Consider the following 12,350-nt stretch of genomic DNA (forward strand, 5'->3'; position numbering starts at 1 on the left):
GCGCAAAAAAAACCAAATTGGTTTTCCGCAGCAATTAGTGGGGAAGCGCATGGTAAAGGGGGACTCGCAGAAAAGTGCCGCGTCTGCAGAAAAGACGTGCACCGCAAAGATTCCCGATATTTCTGTCCCTCGCAAACAGGCCTATGCATTGACCCATGTTTTAAAAAATACCACACTGTTCTGAATTATTAGATTTGAGTTAATTAGTTGAAAATATATTTGCCCTACATTAAATTTTTATTTTTCCCCTTATTTTACTCCAAGGGTGAGGGAGGGAATGGGTGGGTGGATGTCATGTTTGCATATTTTCTAAAGTTCATCTGCTGGAGAGCTTCATTTGCATAAACCTGCAATTTCTTATTTTAGAAAACCCCAAAAAATAAATTCCCATTATACCCCTAGATGAATATTTTGGGATCTCTGCTTCAAGAGCAGATATTTTGGAAGTGTTATAGAAACTCTGTTGAGTTTTGTAAAACCAGCTTTGAAAAAAGGCGATTTGTGAAATAAGCTTCTTCTATCGTCTGCCCTCCTCCATCGCTAGGTGATAAATAAGGCACACATATCCCCATACACAGGAGAAGTGGCAGAATGTGAAAGGAGCTGAATTTTGTCCGTGGTCTATACTATGTGTAAAAAATGCTGGTATAAACTGACGCAATTGCCAAAAAATTACTAATTTTATTTTGTTCCATCTTATTCAAGAAACTTTCAGAAGAAAACTGGACTTTCTAAAAATATGATAAACCCCTTGAAGAAAACCTTGTGGGGTCTACTTGTGTGAATGAAGTCATTTATAGGGTGATTCTAATGTTTCAGCAGCATTAGGCCCCCCAGAAAACAGTATGCTGCTATAAAATCAAATGCAAAATTCCTGGATCGAAAAGACCAAAAAGCCTCCTTTTATGCCAAGCCCTGGCACATGCCCGCACAGTGAATAAGGCACACATATTTGGTATCCCCATGCACGGGAGAAGTGGAAGAATGTGAAAGGAGATTAATTTTGTCCGTGGTGCATACTATATGTGAAAAATGCTATCATAAACTGACGCAATTGCTAAATTCTTGAATTTTTTTCCAATTTTGCCCACTTTAGAGAAAAAAATAAAAATGACGTATACTGACAAATGCCACTAAAACAAAGCCCTATCTGTCCTTTAAAAAGAGTGTAAAATTCAAAGATGAACTTTATTCACCTGCAGAGTTATAGTCTAAGGAAGCGCATAGCAAAATTGTTAAATTTGCTCTGGTCATTTAGTCCGTGGTTAATATTAACAGCCTAGTCCTATAAACAGCCTAGTCCTTAACCGGTTAATATTAAAAAAAACATACATAAATAAATAAACTGTATATAATTGGTATCGCCACGTCGGTAACGGCCTGATTTACAAAAGTATTTTGTTATTTATCCAGCAGGGTGAACACTGTAAAAGAAAGTAATAATAAACCACACCAGAATCACAATTTTTTGGTCACATCACCGCACAAAAAATAGAATAAAAAGAGATAAAAGTTTCGCATGTACTCTAACATAGTACTGATTGAAACTACAGTTCGTTATGCAAAAAATAAGTCCTAACATGGCTATCTTGATGGAAAAATAAAAAAGTTCTGGCTCTTAGAATATGGCAACACAAAAAGTTAATGATTTTTTTAATAAAAAGTATTTTATCGTGCAAACGCCATAAAACATGAAAAAAAACTATAAACATATGGTAGAACCGTAATTGTATCGCCCCGCAGAATAAAGTGAGTATGTAATTTATAGCGCACGATGAGCTCTGTATAAAAATAAATAAAAAACAATAGTGAAATTGCTGTCTTTTAGTCACCACGCCAAATAAGAAATAGAATAAAAACTGATCAAAAAGTTGCATGCACCCCATGAAAACTACAATGAATTCCTCAAGGGGTCTCGTTTCCAAAATTGAGTCACTTTTAAGGGGTTTTCCCTATACTGGTACCTCCGAAGTTTTGCAAATGCGACATGGCGCCCATAAACCAATCCAGCAAAATCTACATGCCAAATAGCACTCCTGCCTAAATCAGGCCTGCCGTTTGTCCAACCAGCAGTTTATGACCACATATGGGGTATTTCCATAATCGTGAGAAATTGCTTTACAAATGTTGGGGGCTTTTTCTCCTTTATTCACTGTAAAAAAATAATTTTTTACCTTTTATCTGAAAAATTTGATTTTCAATTGCACAGCCTAATTCCACAAAATGCAGCCAAAAACCTGTGGGGTCTAAATGCCCACTATACCTGTCGATAAATTCCTTGAGGGGTGTAGTTTGCGAAATAGGGTCACATTTGGGGGGTTTCCACTGTTTTTGCACCATAAGACCACTTCAAACCGGACATGGTGCCTAATAAAAAGAAGGCCTCAAAATCCTCTAGATGCTCCTTTGCTTCTGCATCCTGTGCTTCAGTCCATTACCACACTAGGGCCACATGTGGGATATTTCTAAAAACTGCAGAATCTGGGCAATAAATATCGAGTTGCATTTCTCTGTTAAAACCTTCTGTGTTACAGACAAAAATGGAATAAAAATAATTTTCTGACAAAAAAAGAAATTTGTCAATTTCAACTCTACTTTGCTTTAAATTCCTGTGAAACGCCTAAAGGGTTAAGAAACTTTCTAAATGCTGTTTTGAATACTTTGAGAGGTATAGTTTTTAAGATGGGGTGTTTTATGGGGGTTTCTAATATAGAAGGCGCTCAAAGCCACTTCAGAACTGAACTGGTACCTAAAAACGAGAGGCTTTTGAAATTTTCTTCAAAATATAAGAAACTGCTGCTAAAGTTCTAAGCCTTGTAGCGTCATAGAAAAACAAGAGGATGTTCAAAAAATTATGCAAATATAAAGTACACATATGGGAAATGTTAACTAGTGACTATTTTGTGTGGTATTTAAATTCAGAAAAATGGTAATTTTTCCAAATATTTTAAAAATCTTGCTATTTTTCACAAATAAACACTGAATATAGCGACCACATTTTTACTACTAGCATAAAGTCCTATGTGTCACGAGAAAACAATCTCAGAATCGCTTGGATAGGTATAAGCATTTCAGAGTTATTACTAAATAAAGTGACACGTCAGATGTGAAAAATGGGCTCTGAGCCTTAACCCCTTCGCGCTCAGCGACGTACTATTACGTCGTGCTAAGTGCATCGTTCGCGCTCAGCGACGGAATAGTACGTCGCAGGAGGAACGGCCATTTCGGCCATCTTCCCGACACATACAGGAGCTGTGACAGCTGCTGTCTCGTACAGCAGTTGCCGCAGCTCCTTCAGCAGGGACCGATCACTGTGTCCCCACTGATTAACCCCTTGGAAGCCGCGTTCAATAGCGATTGCGGCTTCTTAGGGGTTAAACTAACATTGTTGGCCTGCTACACGATAGCGGCCGGCGATGGTGGCTATGGCAACCGGATGCCTAACAATGGCGTCGGGCTATGCCATCTACGGAAGCCTAGTGGGTCCTGACCCACTATGCTTGCTGTCAGTGAGTAGCTGACAGCTCTAATACACTGCACTACGCATTTAGTGCAGTGTATTAGAATAGTGATAAGGGCTTCCTGCCCTCAAGTACACTAGTGGGACAAAGTAATAAAGTTACAAAAAAGTTGTGTAAAAATAAGAAAATAAAAGTTTTAAAAGTAACAAAAGTAAAAATCCCCCCTTTTCCTTATCAGTCCTTTATTATTAATAAAAATAAACAAATAAACTATACATAATTGGTATCGCCGCGTCCGCAACGGCCTGAACTACAAAATTATTTCGTTATTTATCCAGCACGACGAACGCCGTAAAAGAAAATAATAATAAACCATACCAGAATCACAGGCCTCTCTTGTACTTGACACACAATATGTTGCTGCTAGAATGTGCCCAGCTCTCACCCCTTCTGAGTGTTTGCCCAAGCAGAGTCTTAGGGAGGCCACTTTGGTACCTCGTACACTCCTAGTTTGACTCGGCTTGTTCACTACTCTCCTGCTCTACGTTTGGCACCTCGTACTCTCCTGGTTTGACTCGGCTCGTTTACTACTTTTGTTGCTCACGGTGTTGCCGTGGGCAACTGCCCCGTTTCCCTTTGTTCTGTGTTTCCTTGTCTGGTTTTCTGTCGTGCACTTACTGAGTGTAGGGACCGTCGCCCAGTTGTACCCCGTCGCCTAGGGCGGGTCGTTGCAAGTAGGCCGGGACTGAGTGGCGGGTAGATTAGGGCTCACTTGTCTGTTTCCCTATCCCTGTCATTACAGCTGTAGCATGTCTGTGTATATCTTTCTTTCTCTCTCTCTGCTCCTGCTCCCTCCTCTTGCTCCCCCTCACCTCACCATAGACTTCAATGGACAGGTCTGTGCCTCTCTGCTACTGCTCCCCCTCCCATCTCCATAGACTTATATTTGCAGGCAGTGAGGAGACACACCTCTACTTCCTGTAGTCCATCTCCTCTGCTATGTAACTAGGGATAGATTTTGCTTGACAACAGGGGTTAAAAAGCATATTACAGGAAGGGAGACACCTAGTGGCAGTAACTTCACACAGAATTTACATGATAAAACAACAAAATTTTAACAGTAAGTAAATTACAAAGTTGATGTATGTAGCGTCCATGGCCGTGGGCCGTCGGGTTTACTCACGTACCGACGCCCGCAGCCATGAATCAGTGAGCGCTGGCTTGCATCTCCTTCCTAGGAGACGCCATCGCTCACTTCCGCTGCAGTCCGCTGTGTCCGGTAGGGTGCACGCGCACGCTCGTGCCCGGTCTTACAGGGCCAGCGCGCGCACATGTAAAACAATCATCATCATCAACTACGCATGATTCCCGGACTATAAGACGTGCCCTGCCCTTCTGATCCTTGCCTGAGCGTTGTTAGTGTATCCCAAGTCTGTCTTGCAAATGGTCTCTTAGTGCTTTCCCGATCAAGTTGTTACCCGTGCCGTTACCCGTATCCTGTATCCCGTGCTGTGTTCTCGTTTCTGAGCCTCTTAGTGTTGGAGTCGTGTCCTACTGCACCTGCTGTCGTTTGCCACGTCCAGAGTCTTCTGCCACGTCGTGTCGTCTGCCACGTCCAGTGTCGTCTGCCACGTCCAGTGTCGTCTGCCACGTCTTGTACTGTCTGCCAAGTCTGGCGCAACCTGCTGCACCTACCTCCATCCGTGCTGAAGGCACAGCCACTGTCTGGACTAGTTCAGGTACCCGTGTGTTACAAACTGCTATATACTTTTGTATAGACTGTGACTAGGCCAGCTACCTCTCCGCTACCGTGGAGCGGCCTAGTAGGTTCACATACCCTGTGATCGTGACAATATATATCACTTATACTATTATATTAGAATAAGTTGTTTCAAAAGTTAGGGTCAGTTCACAATGAGTTCAAAGGGGGCCAGAGGCGTTTTTTTTCCACTCGCGGCTTTTGGCCGATCGCAGGGAAAAAAAAGTGATATGTCCTTTCTTGTGAACAGGGCCTTAGTGTACATTTAACCCCAAGCCGCACGAGGACGAAACTGTACATCCTGGCGAGGTCGTACAGTGACTAAACCGTTCCCGGTGCTAACGGACAGTGTCCGAGAACTAGGAGATCAGCTGTCCCCGACAGCTGACACTCCCTTAGTATCCTGCCAGCGGTCCAACGTCGTCGATTTGGTCATTTAACCCCTTCAGCTCTAATACATTACACTATGTAGGTACTGTAATGCATTATAGCAGAGATCAATGCTGCAGATCTTCAAGTCCCCTAGTGGGACAAAAAGAAAAGTTAATAGAAATGTTTTATAAAAGTGTAAAAATAAAAGTTATAAGTTAAAAAAACTAAAACTTCCTTTTTTTCTATAATAACTCTTTTATTATAGAAAAAAATGAAAACGTTAAAAAAAGTACACGTTTGGTATCACCGCATTCGTAACGACCCACACAATACAACTATTTTTCCCACATTCTGAACACCGCAAAGAAAATAAATAAAAAACAATGCCAGAATTGCTATTTTTTTGGTCACCACCCCTCCCAAAACATCAAAGTCGCATGTACCCCAAAATTGTACCAATAAAAACTACAACCCGTCCTGCAAAAAACGAGCCGTTAGGCTAGGTTCACACGACCTATTTTCAGACGTAAACGAGGCATATTATGCCTCGTTTTACGTCTGAAAATAGGGCTAGAAAAAGTCGGCAAACATCTGCCCATTCATTTGAATGGGTTTGCCGACGTACTGTGCAGACAACCTGTCATTTACGCGTCGTCGTTTGACAGCTGTCAAACGACGACGCGTAAAAATACAGCCTCGTCAAAAGAAGTGCAGGACACTTCTTTCAGACGTAATTTGAGCCGTTCTTCATTGAACTCAATGAAGCACAGCTCAAAATTTACGGCTGTCAGAGAAGCCTCGCAAAATGCGAGGAGGAAATACGGCTGAAACGAGGCAGCTGTTTTCTCCTGAAAACAGTCTGTCATTTCAGCCGTAAAAGCCTCTCAGCGTGTGAACATACCCTTACACAGCTTTTCTGACTGAAAAAGAAAAAGTTATGGCTTTTAGGATACAGTGGCATAAAAAAATATATTTTAAAAAACAAGACATTTTATTGTGCAAACACTGCAAAACATACAAACACTATATACATATCGTATCACCGTAATCGTATCGACCCGCAGAATAGCCCATGGTGAAAACGGTGAAAAAAAAACATCAGAATTGATGGTTTTTGGTCACCTTGCTTGCCAAAAAATGGAATAGAAAGTGATCAAAAAAATCGCCTGTACCCCAAGATGGTAACAATAAAAACTACAGATTGTCCTGCAACAAATAAGCCCTCACACAGCTCCATTGGAGAAAAAATAAAAAAGTTCTGGCTCTCAGACTATGGCGACACAAAATGTGCAGAGCGTTTTAGAAGCGGTTAAGATCGGGCGCCATTTATAAGTGCGACTCTAGCCACACATCTGCAGATTATTAATTATTTACTGCACTTTTATGCCCTCTTATTATGCCATGATGTACTACTCAAACCTCAAACAGAACAACTACCCAGCAAAATCTGCGCTACAAAAGCCAAATGGCGCTCCCTCCCTTCTAAACCCTACAGCGTGCCCATACAGAAGTTTACGTCTACATACTGTATATAGCATTGCCGTACCCGGGAGAACCCGCTTAACATTTTACATTTTATGAGATATTTGTCTTCAGTGGCACAAACTGGGCACAACATATTGTGCACTAAAATGGCATATCAGTGGAAAATTGCAATTTTCACTTTGCACCATCTGCTGCGCATTAACCCCTTCGCACACCACAACGTAATAGCACATCGTGGTGCGTTGGGTGATGGAGTGTGCTCACGTGATGAGCCCGCTCCATATGCTGTGGGCATCAGCTGTGTATTACAGCTGACATCCGAAACTAACGGACAGAAACAGCAATCGCGCTGTTACAAAAGCCTGTAAAAATGACAAAATACTGCAATACTAATGTATTGCCGTGTATTGTACCAGTGATCTAACAATCGCTGGTTCAAGTCCCCTAGGGGGACTAATAAAATGTGTTAAATAAAGTTAGTAGTAGTACAAAAATATAATAAAAGTCCAAAAAAAAAACCTTTTCCCATTTTTCGTCCAATTTAAAGCAATTTAGTTTTTTTGGTCAAATTAGCTCTAAAAATTTGTTTTATAAAAAGTGATCAAAAAGTTGTATGTACCAAACAATGGTACCAATAAAAACTACAGCTCATTCTGCAAAAAATAAGCCCTCACACCACTTAAAGGGGTTTTCCACGGGATATGCCATAAAAGTCAGAGAGATGCGGGTCCCACCTCTGGGACCCGAACCTATCTCTAGAACGAGGCCCCCTAAACCCCAAAGAATTTTATTTCCAGTTTTCCATTATATTGTATGGTACTTTGAATGGTGCCAATATAAACTACAACTCCTCCCGCAAACAATAAGCCTTCATACCACTCTATTCATGGAAAAAGAAAAAGTTATGGCTTTTGGAAGGCGGGGAGTGAAAAACTAAAATAAAAAAGCAAAAAATGTCTCAGTCCTGAAAAAATACTCAGTCTAATGAAAAAATACTTGTGGGGTCAAAATGCTCACTACACCCTTTAAAATGCCTTAAAGGGAACCTGTCACCAGCATTTCACCTATTAATACCTGGTGGTAGTGGGTGAAAAATCATTTCTATATAACCTATAATTGTCTTCTTAGTCGGCTCTGTAGCTTTAGTATTCAGTTTTTTAGTGTTCCCACACGTATGCTAATGAGCAGAAAAGAGTCAGATCTTCTCTTGAAAAGAGTCAAATCTTCGTTTGAAAAAAGTCATATTTTCATTCCTCAAGTCTTTCCGCGTTTCCCCGGCCTCCTTACTTTTGATTGACAGCTCCTCGCCTTCCCCCAGCACACAAAATCCTGCGCTTGTGCATTGATGTCCACTTCTGGGGTGTGCACACAAAGGGACGCCGGATTATTACGATAAAAAGCGCAAAATGTTTGCAGACCGTTATTTACAGTCGGGGGAGGAGTTTAGGAGAGGGGATAATGCCAATTAACTTTTGATAGCAGCGGCCAGTGAGGGAGAAGTGAAGTTCAATAGGTGAAATTCTGGTGACAGGTTCCCTTTAAGGGGTGTATTTTCCAAAATAGGGGTCAATACTAGGGGGTTTGTTTTACTATTTGACCTCAGAGCCCTGCAATTGTGGGCCAATGCTGAGAAAATCATCAAAATAGGCCTCAAATGCGTATGTTGCTCTTCACTTCTGAGCCCTGTCATATGTCCAGGCAAATGATAAATGCCTTGAGGGGTGTAGTTTCAAAAATGGGGTCACTTCTTGGGGCTTCCACTGTACTCTGGTACCTTAGGGTTTTGCAAATGCGACATGGCGCCCAAAAACCAATCCAGCAAAATCTTCATGCCAAATAGTGCTTCTGCCTTTCCGAGCCCTGTCGTGTGTCCAAGCAGCAGTTTATGACCACATGTGGGGTATTACCGTACTCGGGAGAAATTGCTTTTCAAATGTTGGAATGCTTTTTCTCCTTTATGCCTTGTAAAAATTGATCATTTCTAAATTTTATTGGAAAAAAAAGTTAGAATTTCAATTTCACGGTCTAATTCCACTAAATTCAGCAAAAAACCTGTGGTGTCAAAATGCTCACTATACCCCTTGATAAATTCCTTGAGGGGTGTAGTTTGCCTAATGGTGTCTTTTTGGGGGTGTGTCCACTGTTTTGTCCCCATAAGACCTCTCCAAACCTGACATGGTGCCTACAATATATTCTAATAAAAAGAAGGCCCCAAAATCCACTATGTGCTCTTTTGCTTGAGGCCGGTGTTTCAGTCCATAAGCACACTAGGGCCACATGTGGGATATTTCTAAAAACTGCAGAATCTGGGCAATAAATATTGATTTGCATTAGCCTGGTAAAACCTTCTGTGTTACAGACAAAAATGGATTCAAATGGATTTTCTAAAAAAAAACCTCCGCTTTGCTTTAATTCCTGTGAAACCCCTAAAGGGTTAAGAAACTTTCTAAATACTAATTTGACTACTTTGAGGGGTGTCGTTTTGAAAATTGTGTTATTTATGGGGGTTTGTAAAGTCTGGGCCTCTCAAAGCCACTTCAGAACTTTGGAAATTTTCTTGAAAATGTGAGAAATCGCTGCTAAAGTTCTAAGCCTTGTAACGTCCTAGAAAAATAAAAGGACGTTCAAAAAAAGATGCAAATATAAAGTAGACTTATGGGAAATGTTAACTAGTAACTATTTTGTGTGGTATTACTATCTGTTTTACAAGCAGGTACATTTAAATTGAGAAAAATACACATTTTCTCACAATTTTGGTGTTTTTTCAAATAAATATATTAGAAACCCCCATAAGTCACCCAATTATAAAAACTGCACCCCTCAAAGATATACAGATGAAAAGTAAAAGTTTAGACTGTAAGTCATACAAAGAAAATAACCCTCATATAATGGAGTATATATGTCTGTCTATATATATATATATATATATATATATATAGATAGATATATATATATATACATTTAGATAATTCAAAAATGAAGAAAGAGGAACAAAATCAAAACGCATTGAAAAATGGCATTTTGGTGATGGATGCTCTTTAACTAAATCTTTTATGGGCTTGCTTTCCTTTACCTGCCATTGATTTCCTGATGGGCCCTGGACATAAGCTGCTGGGATACTCCTATATGTGTTCATTATTGGTGCTCCACCTTTAGCACCCAAATCACCAGCACTTGTAGGATCAGCAGTCATTGCCATTTGGTAGGGTGTATAATTATACAGATTGTTGTAATAGGGGTAGATTGGTTGTTGATAGAAGTTACTGTAGTAAGCAGAGTCCAGAACAAAGTCTAAACTGCTGTCCACATGCCCTCTGCTGGTTACAGAAGGTATATCCTGAACAAGCATCCTGTTCTCTGTAAGAGATAAGAAGATTGCTTTAAACATTTATGTTATTCTAAACCAATAAAAATAATAACTTGATCTTAGCAGGAGAGCATTAAGCTACATGCCTAGTGTAAAGGCCTGTTTACATGAAGTATTTACTTGTTTACACCAAGTGAGAATGATGAACATCTCTGCATGAATTAGTATTCGTTCACATCTGCGCTAAGTTTTTTAAGTCTTCTGTTCCGTCATAGGAACAGAAGAACTAAAAAAACTGACGTGCCGGAGCCATTAGATCATGGAAATTAATGACCCCCTACGGATCCCCTTTACTTTAATTGGTCAATCGGGATTTCACGAGGATGTCCGTCATTTTACTGGAAGAAATTGCGCAGCTAGGAAGGTTCCGATGCAGATGTGAATAGAGCCTTAGAGATTGTTTTTTTTTTTTTTGTATGAACGATCGATTTTACAAATTAGACTATGATTTGGTTGTTATGGTTCATTTGTTCACCCTATTAGGCTGGTTTCACACAAACGCATTTTCACCACGTGTGAACCCAGCCTTTATACGAAGCACTCATTATTACATTTGGTCATTTTTGTTTAAATCTTACCAATAGTTGCAATGTTGAAATCGCCAAACATACAGTACTGTGCAAAAGTTTTAGGGAGTTGAGGAAAAATGCTGAAAAGTAAGGGTATGTTCACACGGCAACGCCAATTACGTCTGAAATTACGGAGCTGTTTTCAGGCGAAAACAGCTCCTGAATTTCAGACGTTTTGACAAGTGCAGGCGTTTTTCGCGGCGTCTTTTACGGACGTAATTGGAGCTGGTTTTCATTGGAGTCAATGAAAAACGGCTCCAATTACATCCCAAGAAGTGACATGCACTTCTTTGAGGCGGGCGTCTTTTTACACGCCGTCTTTTGACAGCGACACGTAAAAAAAAAGCCCATCTGCACAGAACACTGTAAGACCCATTGAATTCAATGGGCAGATGTTTGCAGCCGGTTTGGAGCCGTTATTTCGGTCGTAATTCGAGGCGTAAAACGCCTGAATTACGTCCGTAAATAGGGCGTGTGAACATACCCTAAGAATGCTTTCAATAATAGAAGTGTTAATATTTTTTTTTATCAATTAACAAAATACAGTGAATGAACAGAAGAGAAATCTCAATCAAATCAATTTTTAGTGTGACCACCCTTTGCCTTCAAAACAGTATCAATTCTTTTAGGTACATTTGCACAAAGTTATGTATTTTGAAGGATTATTGTCAGGTATTAACCATTTATAACAAACAGGTGATAATGATCATCATATGTAGGTTGAAAAACAGTCATTAACTGTAACAGAAGCAGCTGTGTAGGAGACTTAAAACTGGGTGAGGAACAGTCAAACTCTGCTACAAAGGTGAGGTTGTAGAAGACAGTTTAATGTCATAGGTCCACCATGGCAAGTCTGAGCATAGCAACAAGACACAAGGTAGTTATACTGCATCAGCAAGGTCTCTCCCAGGCAAAGATTTCAGGCAGACTGGGATTTCAAGATGTGCTGTTCAAGCTGTTTTGAAGAAGCACTAAAAACGGGCAACGTTGACGCAGTGGTCAGCCAAGAAAACTTAGTGCAGCAGATCAAAGACATATGCTTACTTTCTTTCAAAATCAGAAGTGTTCAGTAGTGCCATCAGCTCAGAGGTGGCAGAAACCAGTGGGACCCAGGTGCACCCATCTACTGTTCGGAGAAACCTGGCCAGAAGTGGTATTCCTGGAAAAATTCCAGCCAAAAAGCCATACCTTCTATGTGGAAACAAGGCCAAGCGACTTAACTATGAACGAAAACATAGGAACTGTGGTGCAGAAAAATGGCAGCAGGAGCTTTGGACTGATGAGTCAAAATTTTAAATATTTGGATGTAACAGAAGGCAGTTTCTTCACCGAAGGGC

At 40.5% G+C, this 12,350-nt stretch overlaps 1 protein-coding gene across 1 annotated transcript in view; it reads right to left on the minus strand.

The window, feature by feature from the left end:
* Positions 1-12,350, minus strand: part of DMRT1 (doublesex and mab-3 related transcription factor 1) — a 157,362-nt gene that overhangs the window by 84,451 nt on the left and 60,561 nt on the right. The window contains exon 4 of the mRNA XM_075827709.1: positions 10,151-10,434. Within this exon, the coding sequence (XP_075683824.1) occupies positions 10,151-10,434 (284 nt within the window). The remainder of the gene's footprint in view (positions 1-10,150; positions 10,435-12,350) is intronic.

Source organism: Rhinoderma darwinii, chromosome 1 (assembly GCF_050947455.1).
Source record: "Rhinoderma darwinii isolate aRhiDar2 chromosome 1, aRhiDar2.hap1, whole genome shotgun sequence".
NCBI lineage: Eukaryota > Metazoa > Chordata > Amphibia > Anura > Rhinodermatidae > Rhinoderma > Rhinoderma darwinii.